The sequence below is a fragment of the Oncorhynchus mykiss genome, chromosome 6 (assembly GCF_013265735.2).
Source record: "Oncorhynchus mykiss isolate Arlee chromosome 6, USDA_OmykA_1.1, whole genome shotgun sequence".
NCBI lineage: Eukaryota > Metazoa > Chordata > Actinopteri > Salmoniformes > Salmonidae > Oncorhynchus > Oncorhynchus mykiss.
The window spans coordinates 28,273,723-28,297,689 of NC_048570.1; the positions used below are offsets into that span (position 1 = coordinate 28,273,723).

Genomic DNA, 23,967 nt, shown 5'->3' on the forward strand with positions numbered 1-23,967 from the left:
ACTAGCACATTTACTCTTACCACAGAGGGATCCTTGTCAATGGCCATTTGTCTTCAGTGCAAAGGACAAGAAAACAGTCTGGGGAAAAATAAAGAATACACAATGGTTCATCAGTATAGTCCTGTTTATCAAGGGCCATTTTCAAGAGCAGACATGTTACATTATATATAAACAGTACCCGTCAAAAGTTTAGACACACCTACTCATTTAAAGGATTTTCTTTATTTTAAAAAAAATGTTACATTGTAGAATAATAGTGAAGACATCAAAACTATGAACTAACACATGCCAAGTCATGTAGTAACAAAAATGTATTAAACATATCAAAATAGATTTTATAATTGAGATTCTTCAAAGTAGCCACCTTTTTCCTTCAATATAGCTTTGCACACTCTTGGCATTCTCTCAACCAGCTTCATGAGGTTGTCTCCTGGAATGCTTTTCAATTAACAGGTGTGTCTTGATAAATGTTAATTTGTGTAATTTCTTTACTTCTTGATGCGTTTGAGCCAATCAGTTGTGTTGTGACAATGTAGGGGTGGCATACAGAAGATAGTTCTATTTGGTAAAAGACCAAGTCCATATTATGGCAAGAACAGCTCAAATAAGCAAAGAGAAACGACAGTCCATCATTACTTTAAAGACATGACAGTCAGTCAATCCAGAAAAATAATTTTGAACGTTTCTTCAAGTGCAGTCGCAAAGCGCTATGATGAAACTAGCTCTCATGATGACCGCCACAGGAAAGGAAGACCCAGAGTTACGTCTGCTACAAAGGATACGTTCATCAGAGTTAACTGCATCTCAGATTGCAGCCCAAATGCTTCACAGACCTCAAGTAACAAACACATGTCAACATCAACTGTTCAGAGGAGACTGCATGAATCATGCCTTCATGGTTGAATTGCTGCAAAGAAACCACCACTTAAGGACACCAATAAGAAGAAGAGACTTAATTGGGCCAAGAAACATGAACAATGGACATTAGACTGGTGGAAATCTGCCCTTTGGTCTGATGAGTCCAAATTTGAGATTTTTGGTTCCAACTGCCATGTCTTTGTGAGACGCAGAGTAGGTGAATGGATGATCTCCGCATGTGTGGTTCCCACCGTGAAGCATGGAAAAAGAGGTGTGATGGTGCTTTGTTGGTGACATTGTCAGTGATTTCGAGTTCAAGGCACACTTAACCAGCATGGCTGCCACAGCATTCTGCAGCGATACGCCATCCCATCTGGTTTGTGCTTAGTTGGACTATCATTTGTTTTTCAACAGGACAATGATCCAAAACACACCTCCAGGCTGTGTAAGGGCTATTTGACCAAGAAGGATAGTGATGGAGTGCTGCATCAGATGACCTGGCCTCCACAATCACCCGACCTTAACCCAATTGTGATGGTTTGGGATGAGTTGGACCGCAGAGAGAAGGAAAAGCAGCCAACAAAAGCTCAGCATATGTGGGAACTCCTTCAAGACAGTTGTAAAAGCATTCCTCATGAAGTTGGTTGGAAGAATTCTAAGAGTGTGCAAAGCTGTCATCAAGGCAAAGGGTGGCTACTTTGAAGAACCTAAAATATAAAACATATTTCGATGTAACACTTTTTTGGTTACTACATGATTCCACATGTGTTATTTCATAGTTTTAATGCCTTCACTATTATTCTAAAAAAATAGTAATAATAAAGACAAACCCTTGAATGAGTAGGTGTGTCCAAACATTTGACTTGTACTTTAACTGTCACCGAATCTAGGAAAGTCTCAGAACACCTTAGGCCGTTCTGGAGCAACTTCATTTCAGAAAGGAAATGCCAAGTTTAACCATTTATTAGATAGAATTACAATGCATAGTCTAGGCGTTAGGCTCTGCTCCTTCAGGGTAGCTCACTGCCAGAGCAAAGCATCATACACAGATGATAAAACAACTACAGGTCAGTACAATATGCTATACCAAATCCCCTGAAGGAAGAAACAGAACCCAGACAGTTGAAGGCCCCAAAACAAACTACTAATAGCACACTGGATCTGACATTAAAACAGGCACTGCCAATAGAGATTACAAGTGACAATTAAAACAGATCGGCGGTAGGGAGGCACAATCATTGAGTAGAAGAGAGGGGTCAAAGGCCAATCCCACTGTGATCTATATAGTTACCAGGGTGCTGTGGCTGAACTGGCTGGAGTGTTCTGTGTAGAAGACCAAGAAATCAGACTCATCAGCAGCTCAGTGCTGTTTGTCATTAGGACAGATGCTAAAGGAGTGTGTGAGAGTGTTCCCAGCACCAAGGAAAATCTGCATTGTGCTTGCTTCCTGTTGAAACAATGATGCTATTGATGATAATGCAATATCAAGCGTTATGACGCTTTACAACCAAGAAATGTCTACATCACCAGATAAAGAGGATATGTTAACAGACACATTCTACAGACTACAAACTTTTAGAAATATTCCCAGAATAATGCATACTGTATCAGATAACTTTCTACCACTGAAAGTGAAATACTGTAAACAGAAGAGACAAGGAATCTAGGAGGAAAGCTGAAGAGCAACACTGGTGTCAGTGTTGGCATGTTTGGGAAACGAAAACGAAAACATCCAGGTTTGGCTGTAAACATCGGAGTGAAGCAGTTGTTTGTGTCATGCAGGGCATGCCATTACTGGTGTAACAGAAAGAGAAAGACAAATAGCGATCATAGTTAGCTACCCAAAGAAAAACACTTGCATGACCCTGCGAGAGGTGCAAGTAGAATGCCAGCTGAGAAGAATCAAGCTAGCTGCAATAACATTGACATTGACTTTAAAAGGTACCCACTGGGCACAGAAGTGAATTCAACATATATTACACGTTGGTTTAACATAATTTCATTGAAATGACGTAGAAACAGAGTTGATTCAACCAGTGTGTCCAGCAGGTAGAATCTCATTAAGGGAGAATAATACGGTAATGTAATTGCAGTGGTCAACATTTATTTACAAAACTGGAAGCATTACATGAATGTAGTGTTTTTTTTGTGTTCAACCAGAAAATTTAACAAACAGCATTAGTCCACTCCATCTAACAATACTACTGGCCTCATGTTGAACTCTAAACCAAGAGCAATCCATGGAGGGCATTACAATATGTTGACAATACCATGAATCAACTAGTATAGGTATATTATTGAGTGGGCCTTGCACTTTCCACGCAGACCCATACATTATTGATTGTAAACTAATTAAGGACATTTGACAGGGTCCAGATTACAAGGATAATCTATCTATACATTTGAACTAATGAATCCTTGTCATATCAGTCCATAATTACTTAACAGCAGATTGAGTGTCAGTCAATCAACACATACTACAGAGGAAGATTGATGACAAATTATGCATTTTCTACCTTAAAATAAGAGTACAACATTTGAATAACTTCATTAATAGGCATTGAACATTTAAGTGCATTCTGAATATTTGATACAACTATTAATCAATAAGAAATCCATGATTATATTTTAAATGTCTTTGAAATAGTCCTTATCAAAGCAAAATGATGCAAACTAGCCACCATTTCCTACAAAACAGAACATGGACAATGAACAAAGATCTGAAGAGGTTGCTACAGCACAAATAAACATAAAACATAGTAAAATAGATATACTCAATAAAATAACTGCAACCAAAATAATAAGTAGGTGTCAAGCTTCAAATTGTTCAAACTTCGCCTGCGTGAACGTGTGCATGGATGTGCATGGATGTGCATGGATGTGCGTATGTGTGAAGGTGGTATCAAACATCCATTCAAGACACATCCACATTCAAATTAAAGAGGGGGATAGTAAACAAGTTATTGTTTGGTAAAACAGTCAAACTGATCACAGTAACTGAAACAGTCCAGAAGATGCTGCCTTGTAAAACAATGGATGCATTATTAAAAACAGAATAACATTGTGTCAGCTCCCCTGAACAAGAGAAATCTCTATTAGCACACTCTTCAATTCTCTAAAAACAAATGAAAACATATTTATGAATCTCTTAGGAGCAACTTTAAAGGACCCAGTCATAGTTTGTGGAATAAAGCACTTCATGGTAACAAGAATGTAACTACCTACTGTACCACCGGCAATACGCATCAGAAAGGAAAATAGACTACATAAATCATGATGTCCTTATAAATACTTATAAGTATTTATGTGCTGATATTGTCTGAATGTGGAACATTTCCATTTAATTGAATATTCACAGAAGCTGACACAACATTTAGCCACCCATGTCTGCTCTGATGTCCGATAGAGTAGACTAACCTTACAGTTGAACCATATGTTTGTACATTACATAGGCCCACCTGTCACGTCTTGACCTAAGTTCCTTTTTTATGTCTCTATTTTGTTTGGTCAGGGCGTGAGTTGGGGTGTGTATTCTATGTTTTGTTCTAGGTTTTGTACTTCTATGTGTTTGGCCTTGTAACGGTTTTCTTGATGAGAAGGAGAGTCGCACCAAAATGCGGCGTGTCTATTGCAATCCATGTTTAATGAAGTGACACACTAAACACAAACACTATCAAAACAATAAACTTAACGAAAACCGAAACAGCCTATACTTGTGTAACCTAACACAGAACAATGACACTAAGGACACTAAGGATAATCACCCCCGACAAACTCAAAGAATATGGCTGCCTAAATATGGTTCCCAATCAGAGACAACGATAAACACCTGCCTCTGATTGAGAACCACTTCAGACAGCCATAGACTTAGCTAGAACACCCCACTAGCTACAATCCCCATACATACACACCACATACAAAAACCCATGCCACACCCTGGCCTGACCAAATAAATAAAGATAAACACAAAATACTTTGACCAGGGTGTGACAGAACCCCCCCCCCTAAGGTGCGGACTCCCGAACGCACCTCAAAACAATAGGGAGGGTCCGGGTGGGCGTCTGTCCATGGTGGCGGCTCCGGCGCGGGACGTGGACCCCACTCAATCAATGTCTTAGTCCCTTCTCCTCGCGTCCCTGGATAGTCCACCCTCGCCTCCGACCATGGCCTAGTAGTCCTCACCCAGAACCCCACTGGACTGAGGAGCAGATCGGGACTGAGGGGCAGCTCGGGACTGAGGCAGCTCGGAACTGAGGGGAAGCTCAGGAGTGAGAGGAAGCTCAGGAGTGAGAGGAAGCTCAGGAGTGAGAGGAAGCTCAGGCAGGTTGATGAATCTACCAGATCCTGGCTGGCTGGCGGTTTTGGCAGATCCTGGCTGACTGGCAGATCTGGAAGAGTCTGGTCGACTGGCAGATCTGGAAGAGTCTGGTCGACTGGCAGATCTGGAAGAGTCTGGTCGACTGGCAGATCTGGAAGAGTCTGGTCGACTGGCAGATCTGGAAGAGTCTGGTCGACTGGCAGATCTGGAAGAGTCTGGTCGACTGGCAGATCTGGAAGAGTCTGGTCGACTGGCAGATCTGGAAGAGTCTGGTCGACTGGCAGATCTGGAAGAGTCTGGTCGACTGGCAGCTCTGGCTGCTCCATGCTGACTGACAGCTCTGGCTGCTCCATGCTGACTGGCAGCTCTGGCTGCTCCATGCTGACTGGCAGCTCTGGCTGCTCCATGCTGACTGGCAGCTCTGGCTGCTCCATGCTGACTGGCAGCTCCATGCTGACTGGCAGCTCTGGCTGCTCCATGCTGACTGGCAGCTCTGGCTGCTCCATGCTGACTGGCAGCTCTGGCTGCTCCATGCTGACTGGCTGCTCTGGCTGCTCCATGCTGACTGGCTGCTCTGGCTGCTCCATGCTGACTGGCGGCCCTGGCTGCTCCATGCTGATCGGCAGCTCTGGCGGCTCCTTGCAGACTGGCAGCTCTGGCGGCTCCTTGCAGACTGGCAGCTCTGGCGGCTCCTTGCAGACTGGCAGCTTTGGCGGCATCCTGCAGACTGGCAGCTCTGGCGGCTCCTTGCAGACTGGCAGCTCCTTGCAGACTGGCAGCTCCTTGCAGACTGGCAGCTCCTTGCAGACTGGCAGCTCCATGCAGACTGGCAGCTCCTTGCAGACTGGCAGCTCCTTGCAGACTGGCAGCTCCTTGCAGACTGGCAGCTCCATGCAGACTGGCAGCTCTATGCAGACTGGCAGCTCCTTGCAAACTGGCAGGTCTATGCAAACTGGCAGTTCTGAACAGGCGGGAGACTCCGGCAGCGCTGTAGAGAAGGAAGGCTCTAACAGCGCTAAACAGGCGGGAGACTCCGACAGCGCTGGAGAGGAGGAGGGCTCCGACAGCGCTGGACAGGCGAGGCGCACTGTAGGCTTGATGCGTGGTGCTGGCACTGGTGGTACTGGGCCGAGGACACGCACAGGAAGCCTGGTGCGGGGAGCTGCTACCGGAGGGCTGGGGTGTGGAGGTGGCACAGGATGGGTTAGACCGTGAAGGCGTACTGGAGATCTTGAGAGCGGTGCTGGGACAGGACGTGCAAGACTAGGGAGGTGCACAGGAGGCCTGGTACGTGAGACTGGCACCATCTTCACCAGCCGACTAACACGCACCTCAGGACGAGTATGGAGCGCTGACCCAGGTGCCATCAAATCCCCGACACGCTCCGTCGGGCGAATTCCATGTTAAAAACACCAACACAGCAACTCCCTCATTTCTCTCTCCTCCAATTTCCCCATTAACTCCTTCACAGTCTCTGTTTCGCTCACCTCCAACACCGGCTCTGGTTCTGGTCTCCTCCTTGGCTCCTCACGATAAACAGAGAGAGTTGGCTCAGGTCTGGCTCCTGACTCTGCCACACTCTCCCTGAGCCCCCCCCCAAGAAATTTTTGGGGCTGACTATGGGGCCTCCGTCCGCGCCGCCTTGCTTGCTTCGCAAACTCCATTCTCCTATATCCTTCCGCGCACTGCTCCATCGAATCCCAGGCGGGCTCCGGCACTCTCCCTGGGTCGACCGCCCACCTGTCTATCTCCTCCCAAGAAGTATAGTCCATACTGTACTCCACTTTGGGCTGTTCCTGCCTGTTGACACGCTGCTTGGTCCCTTTGTGGTGGGTGATTATGTAACGGTTTTCTTGATGAGAAGGAGAGTCGGACCAAAATGCGGCGTGTCTATTGCAATCCATGTTTAATGAAGTGACACACTAAACACAAACACTATCAAAACAATAAACTTAACGAAAACCGAAACAGCCTATACTTGTGTAACCTAACACAGAACAATGACACTAAGGACACTAAGGACACTAAGGACACTAAGGACACTAAGGACACTAAGGACACTAAGGACACTAAGGACACTAAGGACACTAAGGACACTAAGGACACTAAGGACACTAAGGACACTAAGGACACTAAGGACACTAAGGACACTAAGGACACTAAGGACACTAAGGACACTAAGGATAATCACCCCCGACAAACTCAAAGAATATGGCTGCCTAAATATGGTTCCCAATCAGAGACAACGATAAACACCTGCCTCTGATTGAGAACCACTTCAGACAGCCATAGACTTAGCTAGAACACCCCACTACCTACAATCCCCATACATACACACCACATACAAAAACCCATGCCATACCCTGGCCTGACCAAATAAATAAAGATAAACACAAAATACTTTGACCAGGGTGTGACAGGCCTGGTATGGTTCCCAATCAGAGACAGCTGTCAATCGTTGTTTCTGATTGAGAACAATACTTAGGTAGCCTGTTCCCACCTGTGTTTGTGGGTAGTTGTTTTCTGTTTTGTGTTGTTTCACCTGACAGGACTGTTTCGTTTCTTACATCCTCGTTGTCATTTTTGTTTCGTGTTCTGTTATATTAAAATATTAACATGGACACTTACCACGCTGCGTGTTGGTCCGATCTTGACTACTCTTCCTCAGACGAAGAGGAGAAGCGTTACACCACCCCATAATATGTCAACATACAAGCCACCAGAGAGTATACCCAGCAGAGTGTAGTAGCAGGCAGGCAGAGCTGTGATCATCAGTATTCAGCAGCATGTAGATGCTACACTTTAGAGGCTGAGGGAATCCAAGGCAGAGGTCTGATGGGAAAGGAAGGCGCATTTTCACATTTCATACTGACCTTATGGGCTCCCAGCCTGAATCTGGCCCACTGGTCTTTTACATCATTTTATTGATTTAAGCTGAGTTTATAACACCATTGAGATAGTAGGTTAGGAAAAATGACCTCAGCGTGGCATTAGGGGGCAAATGGAGCGTTTTGTTGGAGTTCACTGTTCCAAGGATGAGCTGGGATAGTATGTACATACTGGTGAAATGTATGTTTCCAACAAAAGACTGCACAACATAATAATGCACAGAGAAATGTACACTACTGCTCTGTTCTGACAAACATGCTGACGGTGCATTGAAATACTGTAGCAGCTTTTGTTTAATGTGTTTGTGAGTGTTTGCTTTTAGCATGCTTATGTTGATGGTAAACAGTTAAAACAGTCAGACAATAAATAAGGAAAATAAAAGACTACTAACATACAAATTAAAAGCATGCATGAATATTCCATTCAGGGATGTCAGACGGAATGAAAGTCAATACTTAATTATAAACCCTTGACACTTTAAAACCATTTAACCAGCTGAAGTCAGGGTATTTACTTGGCAGAGTGCCAGAGTGTGTATATGTGTGTGTCCTCACATGTCTCCTTCCTCCCATTGGGTGAGAGCTGGTCCCTCCCTGACAAGACCATGGCCTAAACATCAGCAGTCCCACAGTCACATAGTCGATTGTCTTTACATTGGTCCTATTCCATCCAGCAATCCTATTCCAACGATCCATCACTGAAGAGAGGACTCCCAGAAAATACCCTGTCCCGGTGTACATTTTGGGGTATGGATGGCGAGACGTATGGCCAAGCACAGGACAAGGCAAATTGTCTGTCAAAAAAATCCATAAGGCTGATGATCAAATCTGTGATGATGTCACCCAACTCATGGCAATCAATAACTTGGAGTGAGAGGAGAATAGAATGTGAGAGACTTGGTTGGGTGGAAACTGACTGACTGCATGCAATTCAGGGAGAGGCTGGGTGCCGTGACTGGGTAGGAGCTGCTCTGTTTATCCTCTGGTACGGATAGCGGAGTGGGAGTGTGTGATGGTGATGACCAATGTTGGATAGACACTGGCTTAGATAATGGGAGAAAAGTTTACTCTATTTACCATCCACAAGGAAAACATACAGTAACATCTAGAAATTATCTATAAATTGTTTCAATGTGTAAATTAATGATATCAGATTGCTAAAGGAGTTCCTAAAAAACAAAAGAAGATACAAGTCCAAATTGGGTGAAATCCTGCTGGATTCATAGACGGAACCAGGATAGCCATGGCAGACCAGAGAATCACATATTATATGCTTTGGTATGCTGTCCCCTCATTGAAAAGCTAATTGACAGCCGTAAGTCCTTCTGAACCATGGCTTTTATCACTGTTAGAACCTTCTGAAGAGGAATCCTCTTTAAGGAGAAAACCATCATATGAAAAAGTCATAGAAATGGCAGCAAAACAATATCACAGCCGTAAAAATGCCAATACACTGCCCTGCACAATGAATGTCTCTCTGGGCGGCAATCTGTCTGGTAATGAATGAAAAGAGGACCCACATTGGGCTTAGTGTAGCCACACACAGCAACAGTAGAGAGGATTCTATAGACATAGATGGCCCAGCTACGTTATGGACAAAGGATGCAGTTTGTCCACAGAGGCACTTCATCTTAGTTCATATCCCAACAGCACTCCACTGGGCCAGCCTGGCCTATGGCGAATAAGGCCCGAGAGCTGGACAAGATTACGGCCTGTGATCGCTATTTCAGAGACCCCCTCGATATAATCCTGTAAACCTACAGAACATACACTACACACTCACTAGCACATTTACTCTTACCACAGAGGGATCCTTGTCAATGGCCATTTGTCTTCAGTGCAAAGGACAAGAAAACAGTCTGGGGAAAAATAAAGAATACACAATGGTTCATCAGTATAGTCCTGTTTATCAAGGGCCATTTTCAAGAGCAGACATGTTACATTATATATAAACAGTACCCGTCAAAAGTTTAGACACACCTACTCATTTAAAGGATTTTCTTTATTTTAAAAAAAATGTTACATTGTAGAATAATAGTGAAGACATCAAAACTATGAACTAACACATGCCAAGTCATGTAGTAACAAAAATGTATTAAACATATCAAAATAGATTTTATAATTGAGATTCTTCAAAGTAGCCACCTTTTTCCTTCAATATAGCTTTGCACACTCTTGGCATTCTCTCAACCAGCTTCATGAGGTTGTCTCCTGGAATGCTTTTCAATTAACAGGTGTGTCTTGATAAATGTTAATTTGTGTAATTTCTTTACTTCTTGATGCGTTTGAGCCAATCAGTTGTGTTGTGACAATGTAGGGGTGGCATACAGAAGATAGTTCTATTTGGTAAAAGACCAAGTCCATATTATGGCAAGAACAGCTCAAATAAGCAAAGAGAAACGACAGTCCATCATTACTTTAAAGACATGACAGTCAGTCAATCCAGAAAAATAATTTTGAACGTTTCTTCAAGTGCAGTCGCAAAGCGCTATGATGAAACTAGCTCTCATGATGACCGCCACAGGAAAGGAAGACCCAGAGTTACGTCTGCTACAAAGGATACGTTCATCAGAGTTAACTGCATCTCAGATTGCAGCCCAAATGCTTCACAGACCTCAAGTAACAAACACATGTCAACATCAACTGTTCAGAGGAGACTGCATGAATCATGCCTTCATGGTTGAATTGCTGCAAAGAAACCACCACTTAAGGACACCAATAAGAAGAAGAGACTTAATTGGGCCAAGAAACATGAACAATGGACATTAGACTGGTGGAAATCTGCCCTTTGGTCTGATGAGTCCAAATTTGAGATTTTTGGTTCCAACTGCCATGTCTTTGTGAGACGCAGAGTAGGTGAATGGATGATCTCCGCATGTGTGGTTCCCACCGTGAAGCATGGAAAAAGAGGTGTGATGGTGCTTTGTTGGTGACATTGTCAGTGATTTCGAGTTCAAGGCACACTTAACCAGCATGGCTGCCACAGCATTCTGCAGCGATACGCCATCCCATCTGGTTTGTGCTTAGTTGGACTATCATTTGTTTTTCAACAGGACAATGATCCAAAACACACCTCCAGGCTGTGTAAGGGCTATTTGACCAAGAAGGATAGTGATGGAGTGCTGCATCAGATGACCTGGCCTCCACAATCACCCGACCTTAACCCAATTGTGATGGTTTGGGATGAGTTGGACCGCAGAGAGAAGGAAAAGCAGCCAACAAAAGCTCAGCATATGTGGGAACTCCTTCAAGACAGTTGTAAAAGCATTCCTCATGAAGTTGGTTGGAAGAATTCTAAGAGTGTGCAAAGCTGTCATCAAGGCAAAGGGTGGCTACTTTGAAGAACCTAAAATATAAAACATATTTCGATGTAACACTTTTTTGGTTACTACATGATTCCACATGTGTTATTTCATAGTTTTAATGCCTTCACTATTATTCTAAAAAAATAGTAATAATAAAGACAAACCCTTGAATGAGTAGGTGTGTCCAAACATTTGACTTGTACTTTAACTGTCACCGAATCTAGGAAAGTCTCAGAACACCTTAGGCCGTTCTGGAGCAACTTCATTTCAGAAAGGAAATGCCAAGTTTAACCATTTATTAGATAGAATTACAATGCATAGTCTAGGCGTTAGGCTCTGCTCCTTCAGGGTAGCTCACTGCCAGAGCAAAGCATCATACACAGATGATAAAACAACTACAGGTCAGTACAATATGCTATACCAAATCCCCTGAAGGAAGAAACAGAACCCAGACAGTTGAAGGCCCCAAAACAAACTACTAATAGCACACTGGATCTGACATTAAAACAGGCACTGCCAATAGAGATTACAAGTGACAATTAAAACAGATCGGCGGTAGGGAGGCACAATCATTGAGTAGAAGAGAGGGGTCAAAGGCCAATCCCACTGTGATCTATATAGTTACCAGGGTGCTGTGGCTGAACTGGCTGGAGTGTTCTGTGTAGAAGACCAAGAAATCAGACTCATCAGCAGCTCAGTGCTGTTTGTCATTAGGACAGATGCTAAAGGAGTGTGTGAGAGTGTTCCCAGCACCAAGGAAAATCTGCATTGTGCTTGCTTCCTGTTGAAACAATGATGCTATTGATGATAATGCAATATCAAGCGTTATGACGCTTTACAACCAAGAAATGTCTACATCACCAGATAAAGAGGATATGTTAACAGACACATTCTACAGACTACAAACTTTTAGAAATATTCCCAGAATAATGCATACTGTATCAGATAACTTTCTACCACTGAAAGTGAAATACTGTAAACAGAAGAGACAAGGAATCTAGGAGGAAAGCTGAAGAGCAACACTGGTGTCAGTGTTGGCATGTTTGGGAAACGAAAACGAAAACATCCAGGTTTGGCTGTAAACATCGGAGTGAAGCAGTTGTTTGTGTCATGCAGGGCATGCCATTACTGGTGTAACAGAAAGAGAAAGACAAATAGCGATCATAGTTAGCTACCCAAAGAAAAACACTTGCATGACCCTGCGAGAGGTGCAAGTAGAATGCCAGCTGAGAAGAATCAAGCTAGCTGCAATAACATTGACATTGACTTTAAAAGGTACCCACTGGGCACAGAAGTTAATTCAACATATATTACACGTTGGTTTAACATAATTTCATTGAAATGACGTAGAAACAGAGTTGATTCAACCAGTGTGTCCAGCAGGTAGAATCTCATTAAGGGAGAATAATACGGTAATGTAATTGCAGTGGTCAACATTTATTTACAAAACTGGAAGCATTACATGAATGTAGTGTTTTTTTTGTGTTCAACCAGAAAATTTAACAAACAGCATTAGTCCACTCCATCTAACAATACTACTGGCCTCATGTTGAACTCTAAACCAAGAGCAATCCCTGGAGGGCATTACAATATGTTGACAATACCATGAATCAACTAGTATAAGTATATTATTATTGAGTGGGCCTTGCACTTTCCACGCAGACCCATACATTATTGATTGTAAACTAATTAAGGACATTTGACAGGGTCCAGATTACAAGGATAATCTATCTATACATTTGAACTAATGAATCCTTGTCATATCAGTCTATAATTACTTCACAGCAGATTGAGTGTCAGTCAATCAACACATACTACAGAGGAAGATTGATGACAAATTATGCATTTTCTACCTTAAAATAAGAGTACAACATTTGAATAACTTCATTAATAGGCATTGAACATTTAAGTGCATTCTGAATATTTGATACAACTATTAATCAATAAGAAATCCATGATTATATTTTAAATGTCTTTGAAATAGTCCTTATCAAAGCAAAATGATGCAAACTAGCCACCATTTCCTACAAAACAGAACATGGACAATGAACAAAGATCTGAAGAGGTTGCTACAGCACAAATAAACATAAAACATAGAAAAATAGATATACCCAATAAAATAACTGCAACCAAAATAATACGTAGGTGTCAAGCTTCAAATTGTTCAAACTTCGCCTGCGTGAACGTGTGCATGGATGTGCATGGATGTGCATGTGTGAAGGTGGTATCAAACATCCATTCCAGACACATCCACATTCAAATTAAAGAGTAGGATGGTAAACAAGTTATTGTTTGGTAAAACAGTCAAACTGATCACAGTAACTGAAACAGTCCAGAAGATGCTGCCTTGTAAAACAATGGATGCATTATTAAAAACAGAATAACATTGTGTCAGCTCGCCTGAACAAGAGAAATCTCTATTAGCACACTCTTCAATTCTCTAAAAACAAATGAAAACATATTTATGAATCTCTTAGGAGCTACATTAGAGGACCCAGTCATAGTTTGTGGAATAAAGCACTTCATGGTAACAAGAATGTAACTACCTACTGTACCACCGGCAATACGCATCATTAATTAAAATAGACTACATAAATCGTGATGTCCTTATAAGGGAGCAAAAAAATCAACTACCATTTGGTGACTGATCTAGCAAGCTTGGTGTCTTTTTGTGCTGATATTGTCTGAATGTGGAACATTTCCATTTAATTGAATATTCACAGAAGCTGACACAACATTTAGCCACCCATGTCTGCTCTGATGTCCGATAGAGTAGACTAACCTTACAGTTGAACCATATGGTTGTACATTACATAGGCCCACCCCATAATATGTCAACGTACAAGCCACCAGAGAGTATACCCAGCAGAGTGTGGTAGCAGGCAGGCAGAGCTGTGATCATCAGCATTCAGCAGCATGTAGATGTTAGACTTTAGAGGCTGAGGGAATCCAAGGCAGAGGTCTGATGGGAAAGGAAGGCGCATTTCCACATTTCATACTGACCTTATGGGCTCCCAGCCTGAATCTGGCCCACTGGTCTTTTACATCATTTTATTGATTTAAGCTGAGTCTATAACACCATTGAGATAGTAGGTTAGGAAAAATGACCTCAGCGTGGCATTAGGGGGCAAATGGAGCGTTTTGTTGGAGTTCACTGTTCCAAGGATGAGCTGGGATAGTATGTACATACTGGTGAAATGTATATTTCCAACAAAAGACTGCACAACATAATAATGCACAGAGAAATGTACACTACTGCTCTGTTCTGACAAACATGCTGACGGTGCATTGAAATACTGTAGCAGCTTTTGTTTAATGTGTTTGTGAGTGTTTGATTTTAGCATGCTTATGTTGATGGTAAACAGTTAAAACAGTCAGACAAATAAGGAAAATAAAAGACTACTAACATACAAATTAAAAGCATGCATGAATATTCCATTCAGGGATGTCAGACGGAATGAAAGTCAATACTTAATTATAAACCCTTGACACTTTAAAACCATTTAACCAGCTGAAGTCAGGGTATTTACTTGGCAGAGTGCCAGAGTGTGTATATGTCTGTGTCCTCACATGTCTCCTTCCTCCCATTGGGTGAGAGCTGGTCCCTCCCTGACAAGACCATGGCCTAAACATCAGCAGTCCCACGGTCACATAGTCGATTGTCTTTACGTTGGTCCTATTCCATCCAGCAATCCTATTCCAACGATCCATCACTGAAGAGAGGACTCCCAGAAAATACCCTGTCCCGATGTACATTTTGGGGTATGGATGGCGAGACGTATGGCCAAGCACAGGACAAGGCAAATTGTCTGTCAAAAAAATCCATAATGCTGATGATCAAATCTGTGATGATGTCACCCAAGTCATGGCAATCAATAACTTGGAGTGAGAGGAGAATAGAATGAGAGACTTGGTTGGGTGAAAACTGACTGAATTGCATGCACTTCGGTGAGAGGCTGGGTGCCGTGACTTGGTAGGAGCTGCTCTGTTTATCCTCTGGTACAGCTAGCGGAGTGGGAGTGTGTGATGGTGATGACCAATGTTGGATAGACACTGGCTTAGATAATGGGAGAAAATATAATACTCTTTACCATAAACACAGGGAAAACATACAGCAACATCTAGAAATCATCTAGAAATTGTTTCAATGTGTAAATTAATGATATCAGATTGCTAAAGGAGTTCCTAAAAAACAAAAGAAGATACAAGTCCAAATTGGGTGAAATCCTGCTGGATTCATAGACGGAACCAGGATAGCCATGGCAGACCAGAGAATCACATATTATATGCTTTGGTATGCTGTCCCCTCATTGAAAAGCTAATTGACAGCCGTAAGTCCTTCTGAACCATGGCTTGTATCACTGTTAGAACCTTCTGAAGAGGAATCCTCTTTAAGGAGAAAACCATCAAATGAAAAAGTCATAGAAATGGCAGCAAAACAAAATCACAGCCGTGAAAATGCCAATGCACTGCCCTGCACAATGAATGTCTCTCTGGGCGGCAATCTGTCTGGTAATGAATGAAAAGAGGGCCCACATTGGGCTTAGTGTAGCCACACACAGCGACAGTGGAGAGGATTCTATAGACATAGATGGCCCAGCTACATTATGGACAAAGGATGCAGTTTGTCCACAGAGGCACTTCATCTTAGTTTATATCCCAACAGCACTCCACTGGGCCAGCCTGGTCTATGGCTCTCTGGAGAATAAGGCCCGGGAGCTGGACAAGATTACGGCCTGTGATCGCTATTTCAGAGACCCCCTGGATATAATCCTGTAAACCTACAGAACATACACTACACACTCACTAGCACATATACTCTTACCACAGAGGGATCCTTGTCAATGGCCATTTGTCTTCAGTGCAAAGGACAAGAAAACAGGCTGGGGAAAAAGGAAGAATACACAATGGTTCATCAGTTAAGTCCTGTTTATCAAGGGCCATTTTCAAGAGCAGACATGTTACATTTTTATGTATGTATGTATGTATGTATGTATGTATAAAGGTTACTTTGTGGTCACCCATGCAGACATTAGGGCCCAGTATGTTGTAAACCACACTGCTCTCTCCCTCATCCCTCTGAAATGAAACACATTTTTTTTTTTAATAGGCCTACAGAAAGAGCCTCCATGGTAAATAAATAAATGAATCAACTAGTCAGTAAGTGTGGATGGCAGAGCGTTGCCAGCTTACTCACCCTGTGGATGATGTCTTGGGCAGTGTGAGACATGAGGATACGGTCGCACCAGGAGGGGCAGCGGGTGTTCATGTACTGGGTGGGTTTAGTGTAGTCTTCACTGTAGGGGTAACTGACAGAGACAGACAACATGGCATCTTCAGGTAGTAGTAATAGTGACAGTAATAGTAACAGGGCTGTCAGGGATGAGGCTTACCTGGGTGGAAACAGGATTTCTTCCTCGGCAATGACATCTTGAAAGGCTGCAATCTCCTTGTCATATTTCAAAATCTGAGCGATATAGAAGGATTAACAATTACTGGAGGACCCAAAACATGTAGTAATCTGCAAACCATAAACATATGCATAATGTGAAAATTCAATTTCCCGTCAGGAAGTCCAGCATCCAATTGCAGACGGAGGTGTTCAGTCCCTGGCTCCTTCGCTTAGTTATGATTGTTGTCAAGTCAGTGAGCAGTAGATAATGATATTAATATGGGTGGGGTGTAAATGAGTTGATGTGTACAGTAGATAATGTTCTCACCGCTCTGCCGTTGTCCTCTCTGAACACTGCCTGGTGCAGGTAGGCAAACAACTTGGTCTCAATATGGAGAAGAATCTTGAGATGAAGGAATTGGGGATACAGTAAACGTCTGAATCTGAATAACAACAAGGAGGCAGTAGGACGGAAGACGTGGATGGATGGGGAGGCTCACCTTGTGGTCATTGTCCTTTTCCTCACAGATTATTTTCTCCACCTCATTACTGCTGTCCTTCTTCACTGTCTGCACCTCTGCTGAAGTGGACAAGTTCTAGAACACACACAAACACACCACACACAAACACACCACACACAGTTAGTTTTTTTTTTAAAGTCAACAGTCAGCTGACCATTAGTAAGATTTCCTGATTTTCTGATTCTAATTCAATTCTTGAGGAAGTGTGTCATATAATACCTGGACCAGGCTAAGGGTGTCCAGGCGGAAGTTGAAATCCCCAAACAGGAAGAAGGGGAGTGGAGTGTAGCTGGTCTCTGATATCCTGGAAGGAAATGACACGGGTATGAGTCAAATGTTTAAGCCTATAAATTGAGTCCTCTATTTTAAAATGATTGTAAACGCAGATCTACATACACTTGCAAACCAACTATTTTCTTTATCTAGATTCCCAAGTGGGCTTACAGTATATCTCTCAAGTAGGTGCACTTGAGTTGTTCTTCAAAGCTGAGAATGGGCAGGCTAACCTATTGATGACATATCTGAGGGCCTTCTGGCGGTTGGCTGAGTAGATGGAGGGACTGGCATTACAGGCAATGAGGTTGGAGGCATCATGGAAAAGGTGTACGTTGACTAGGTCCAGACCCCTGCAGAGAGCACACACACACAAAATGAGAATTGGCAGACATATCTATGAAAAAATGAAGCATTGGGAAGATATTTGTCCTCCTATTTGATTTAGAAGCGTGTCTGTGTGTGTGCTGTTCAGTGATGCCAGTTATGAAGAGTTTAGTTATTAGTGAGGGCACTTGAGGTAATGCTAGTCCACAAACAAACACATTAGTCTTCTGTGCCGAGCATTCACTCCTTTTCTGCTGCTGCCACCTGAAAACAATGAATGTGCATCCAACAGGCGGGCTATGTTGACTCACAGGGTGACCTTGTAGCACTCTGCCCATAGACTCCTTTTGTCTAAGAACTGGTGGTAGTGACACAGGAGAGTAAGCAGTAACTATTGTGCAGAGGAAACAGAGGGTGTTTGCTGAGCTTCAGCTTAAACCACTGCATTCATTGAGTAACGGGATGACAGCCGGCTCTCTATCTATTAATGAGCTGTGACAGTAGACAGTAGAGTACGTAGAGTCGAGAAGAGTAGAGCAGTAGGTCAGTAGACTAGAGCAGGGGTTCCCAAACTTTTCGCTTCGTGACCAATCAATTGAGGCTTCTTTTGAGTCGTGACCCACCGTGAGGGTTGAGCGGTGAAAAAACATACACAGACAAAAAAAAAAAGAATATCATCTTGTTTGAGGAGAAAATTGTGCAGTTTTACAACTACTTTCCTGAGATTCTACACATTTTGCCATGGCTAATGCTGTGTTCTTATGCTTAAGCATTAAAACAAAATCAATGAGGGCCTGATTGTCTAGCTTTTATTTTGTTGATGTAAGTTCTCAAAGATTATAGGCTATTATTTTTAAATACACTGCATTCGGAAAGTATTCAAACCCCTTGACTTTTTCCATATTTTGTTACGTTACAGCCTTATTTTAAAATTGATAAAATAGTTGTTTCCCCTCATCATTTACACACAATACCCCATTAAAAAAATTGAAATATCACATTTAAATAAGTATTCAGACCCTTTACTCAGTACTTCGTTGAAGAACATTTCTCAAGTTCTTGGTTGCAGATCCTCTCAAGTTCTGTCAGGTTGGATGGGGAACATCGCTGCACAGCTATTTTCAGGTCTCTCCAGAGATGTTTGATCAGGTTCAAGACCAGGCTCTGGATGGGCCACTCAAGGACATTCAGAACCCTGTTCCGAAGCCACTCCTGTGTTGTCTTGGCTATGTACTTAGGGTTGTTGTCTTGTTGGAAGGTGAACCTTCACCCCAGTCTGAGGTCTTGAGTGCTCTGGAGCATGTTTTCATCAAGGATCTCTCTGTACTTTGCTCCGTTCATCTTTCCCTCAATCCTGACTAGTCTCCCAGTTCCTGCTGCTGAAAAAGGCACCATGCTTCACAGGTTTCCTCTGGACGTGACACTTGGCAATCATCAGACTAGAGAATCTTGTATCTCATGGTCTGAGAGCCTTTAGGTGCCCTTTGGCAAACTCCAAGCACACTGTCATATGCCTTTTACTGAGGAGTGGCTTCGGTCTGGCCACTCTACTACAAACGCCTAATTGGTGGAGTGCTGCAGAGATCATTGTCCTTCTGTAAGGTTCTCCCATCTCCAGAGAGGAAATCCCTGACCAAGGCCCTTCTCCCCCAATTGCTCCATTTGTCCAGGAAGCTAACTATAGGAAGAGTCTTGGTGATTCTATACTTATCTCATTTAAGAATGATGGAGGCCACTGTCTTCTTGGGGACCTTCAATGCTGCAGACATTTTTTGGTACCCTTCCCCAGATCTGTGGCTCGACACAATCCTGTCTCTATTGACAATTCCGTCGACCTCTTTGCTTAGTTTTTTTTCTGACATGCATTGTAAAATGTGGGACCTTATATATACAGTGGTGTGCCTTTACAAATCATGTCCAATCAATTCAATTTACCACAGGTAGACTCCAATCAAGTTGTAGAAACATCTCAAGGGTGATCAATGTAAACAGGATGCACCTGAGCTCAATTTCAAGTCTCACAGCAAAGGGTCTGAATACTTATGTACATTTGTTTCTTCTGTTTTTTATTTGTAATAAATTAGCTAAATTTCTAAAAACCTGTTTTCTCTGTCATTATTGGGTATTGTGTGTAGACTGATGAGGATGATTTTATTTAATCCATTTTAGAATAAGGCTGTAATGTAACAAAATGTGGAAAAAGTCAAGGGGTCTGAATATTTTGTGAATGCACTGTATATAGGTCCTTTATCTTTTCTACATACTTTCTATTTGGTTTAAGTCATTTAAGTTCACAAGGAAAGCGTTTTTCCATTCTGAACATTATGTAAAAAATGTAATATATATAAATTCTATGCACAAAAAAATGGCAACCCGACCCACCGTTTGGGAACCACTAGACTAGAGTACGTACTGGTTGTGAATGATCCACCGGGTCCTCATGAAGCCCTTCCTAGACCATTTGAACTGCAAAACACATCACAAACAAAAATGTATACAGATGAATGTTTTGTATGTTAAATGTTCACCAAATACTGTACCACCATTTAGCTAACTAATTGGAGGGCCATGCTGGTAATTATTGATTATTCCATACAATTTGTCTCATATCCCTGTCAGATAGACCCCTTTATCCCCTACTCACATATTTGTTCCAACACCTCCTGGGTCACCCTGAACATCCCACCCCACCCCACCCTACACACACTCACATCGGGCCAGAAATTCTTCGGGAATTTTTCTTTCTCCATTGTGGTTACCCCATCCAGGGATCCCACATGCTTGTTTTGTCCAGACACTGCTTTAAAATCTTTAACTGTGAGGGGGAGAGAGGTAGGAAGGGTAAAAGAGTGAGAAAACATGCAAACACCAATCAATAAAGTGATGTTAAGCTGATCACAGCAGCATACGTGACCAGAGGATCTATAATAAGGCCATTAGGCATTGTTTGGTCGCTGTGCACCAATCTGACTGGCGACACAGAACATGGCAGGCCTGGGATTTTTATGGCTTTTCCATAAGCCTTTTCTTAAGATATTTGTCATGCCTAACGTGACTGGACTATGCAACAAGAAAATAACACATCCCATTTTCAATTCAGATTCCCTGATATGTTTAGCCAGAAGAGGTGGCCATCACACTGCAGTGTTTAAAAGATGTTCAGACTTGTTATCAAAATACACAGATGGGAATCTCCAGACTGACATACCAAATTGCTCTTACCTCCTAAACTGTTTTGTGCCAAACTCTATATTATAATAATGATACATTACAAAGGGCCAAGTTTGCACACCAGGACTGATACAGATGTTCTGAAATTATCGCCACGTGCAGGGCCCGAATGGAAGTGATAAATCATAAAGTGATAACAAAATGTCATTCATCTTTTGTTATTCAAAGTCAATAGTGACTTGATGTAGATATGATTGTACTGTTCTTACCATTAAAATCATATTGGTAGATGTTTTTCAATGACTTGTGGATGAAGTACATGCTTCCCAGGGCCTGTAAGGACAAGGAATACAATACAAGCTCCTTTAAACAATTGCTGAGAATGTCAGTTTGCTGCAGTGATGATAAAGTATAGAGAATTTATCAAGTTCTCTCATGTTCCAATATTGCATTCTTCCAGAAATACAGTTGAAGTCATCTCTAGACACAACGCGTCTCCTTCCTGAGCAGTATGGCGGCTGCATGGTCTCATTGTGTTTATCCTTTTGTACTATTGTTTGTACAGATGAACATGGTATTTGGAAATTGCTCCCAAGGATGAACCAGACTTATGGAGGTCTACAATTTGTTTTCTGAGGTCTTGGCTGATTTCTTTTGATTTTCCCATGATGTCAAGCAAAGATGCACTGAGTTTGAAGGTAGGCCTTGAAATACATCCACAGGTACACCTCCAATTTACTGAAATGATGTCAGTTAGCCTATCAGAAGCTTCTAAAGACATGACATCGTTTTCTGGAATTTTCTAAGCTGTTTAAAGGCAGTCAACTTGGTGTATGTAAACTTCTGACCCACTGGAATTGTGATATAGTGAAATATAAGTGAAATAATCTGTCTGTAAACAATTGTTGGAAAAATTACTTGTGTCATGCACAAAGTAATGTCCTAAACGACTTGCCAAAACTATAGTTTGTTAACAAGAAATTAGTGGAGTGGTTGAAAAACGAGTTTTAATGACTCCAACCTAAGTGTATGTAAACTTCCAACTTCAACTGTACCTTGCACAGACTTCCCTCAAAGTTTGTTTCGGTTTAAAATATCAACGTCATCAATTCTTGCGAAACAGCTTGACTAACTGCAACATGCTCATGGGACATTCTTGGGCATGCTGGTCCGATATAGCACATTTAGGCTTCACTGGAAACCTTTGGTCATAATGACTTAAAGAAACAACTTAATTTCTGATTCATCAAGGAGTATCATGCAACATGATCTGATTCCATAATATTTACATCATTATCATCTTCAGTAGTTCTAGTCTCCTTTCACACACAGCCACACACCTACCCAGTATCTCAAACCTTCCCTCTTTCAAGCAATTATATTATGCTCAACTCACTCTTGTCCACAGAAACACATAGCTTTACTGCAATAACATGTACACAGTACACAATCAAACGTGCACCCACCCACACGCACACTTTAGCACCCAATCATCCCGATGTGACCATTTTTAATGTACTAACTGCCTGCTCTGAATAATCATGCCTTCTGAGTTCAATAAAGACAGAAAATTAAAACGATTGAAAATGTATTAAGCAGTAGGGCTGCAGCGCCGGCTGCGGGCCGAAGAAAAATTTGCCGGCACCCAGAGGGTCTCGGGCGTGATTAGGGTTGCTAAGTGTCGGAAACGTTCCGGTAAATTTCAGGAATTTTCCCGGAAATTTTCCATGGGAAGTTAAGCCTTGGAATTTGGGGAATTTTGCTTAAATTTAACAAAAAAGTTTTGTGGGATACACATAAGGCAATTCTAGGTCTTGTGGCATATTTTGGCATATTTTGGTTAAACTATCCCCAATTCAATGGAATTGAATCATCACATGCGCAGATGATTCTCCAGATCTTGCACACTACTACACTGTGAGCCAAGGACTACATGCTTTCTGTTAAGTTTTGATTACAATATTGGGTGGGGTGAATATATTTTTTGTCAACTAGTAAATAGTAGCCTACAGCAAAGTGTGTTTAAATCATTTCTAAATTGTTAACCATTTCTGCTAGTTAGTTTTTGCTACCATGTGTATTTTAGCTTGATTGAGCCTGCTAACTGAGGAGTGTTAGTTCAACTGTTGCCATGTTTCATTTTAAAACACTTATATTACAAAGGAGTTGTTTAATCTAGCTGCTTAACTATATATCTGCACATGGAATTGTATTTGGAGTTTTTTTTTTTTTTTACAATGTTTTCCCCTAATCTTTACAGGAAAATGCCACGGCACTATCTGATGTGTGGAAACATTTCACTGCAGCTAATGTAGAAGGAAAAGCTGTGTACATTTGCAAATACTGTGCCAAATCATATGTGAAGAATGCAACAAAGATGCAGAATTATCTAGCCAAGTGCATAAAGTTACCTCAGTGCTCACAACAAGCAACCTCTGACAAAAGTCCCTCTACTTGTATTTGAGGTGAAGGAACGTAGTCAGAGAAATGCTGATGAATGTCTTGCTCAAGTGTATGCAACTGGTTCACCTCTGATGCTCACAGGAAATGTGTATTGGAAGAGATTTCTGAATGTTCTTTGCCCAGCATACACCCCTTCCAACCAGATATACTTATACCTATTTGCTGGATGCAGAGTTCAACAAAGTTCAAGTGAAGGTCAAGCAAACCATAGAGAAAGCAGACTGTATAGCAATCATCTCTGATTGGTGGTCGAATGTTCGTGGGCAAGGAATAATTAACTAAATCATCTGCACCCCTCAACCAGTATTCTACAAGAGCACAGACACAAGGGACAACAGACACACCGGTCTCTACATTGCAGATGAGCTGAAGGCAGTCATGAATGACCTTGAACCACAGAAAGTATTTGCACTGGTGACAGACAATGCAGCGAACATGAAGGCTGCTTGGT

At 42.1% G+C, this 23,967-nt stretch overlaps 1 protein-coding gene across 4 annotated transcripts in view; it reads right to left on the bottom strand.

Moving 5' to 3' along the window:
- Positions 1–2,940: 2,940 nt before the first annotated feature.
- Positions 2,941–23,967, bottom strand: part of LOC110525665 (inositol polyphosphate-5-phosphatase A) — a 33,065-nt gene continuing 12,038 nt past the window's right edge. The window contains exons 5-16 of one of the 4 annotated variants that reach the window (XR_005052052.1): positions 21,323–21,386; positions 20,594–20,697; positions 20,296–20,348; positions 17,789–17,908; positions 17,502–17,586; positions 17,262–17,357; positions 17,090–17,164; positions 16,763–16,836; positions 16,567–16,678; positions 9,866–9,923; positions 7,870–9,103; positions 2,941–4,316 (exon numbers count right to left, since the gene is read on the bottom strand). Coding sequence is in view for 2 of the 4 variants with exons in the window: in XM_021605999.2 (XP_021461674.1) it covers positions 16,211–16,252; positions 16,380–16,448; positions 16,567–16,678; positions 16,763–16,836; positions 17,090–17,164; positions 17,262–17,357; positions 17,502–17,586; positions 17,789–17,908; positions 20,296–20,348; positions 20,594–20,697; positions 21,323–21,386 (894 nt within the window). In the remaining 2 variants the exon portion in view is untranslated. Of the gene's footprint in view, positions 4,317–7,869; positions 9,108–9,865; positions 9,924–12,785; positions 15,427–16,194; positions 16,253–16,379; positions 16,449–16,566; positions 16,679–16,762; positions 16,837–17,089; positions 17,165–17,261; positions 17,358–17,501; positions 17,587–17,788; positions 17,909–20,295; positions 20,349–20,593; positions 20,698–21,322; positions 21,387–23,967 lie in introns of those variants that run through there. The other 3 variants (XR_005052051.1, XM_021605999.2, XM_021605998.2) reach the window with 3 other exon arrangements.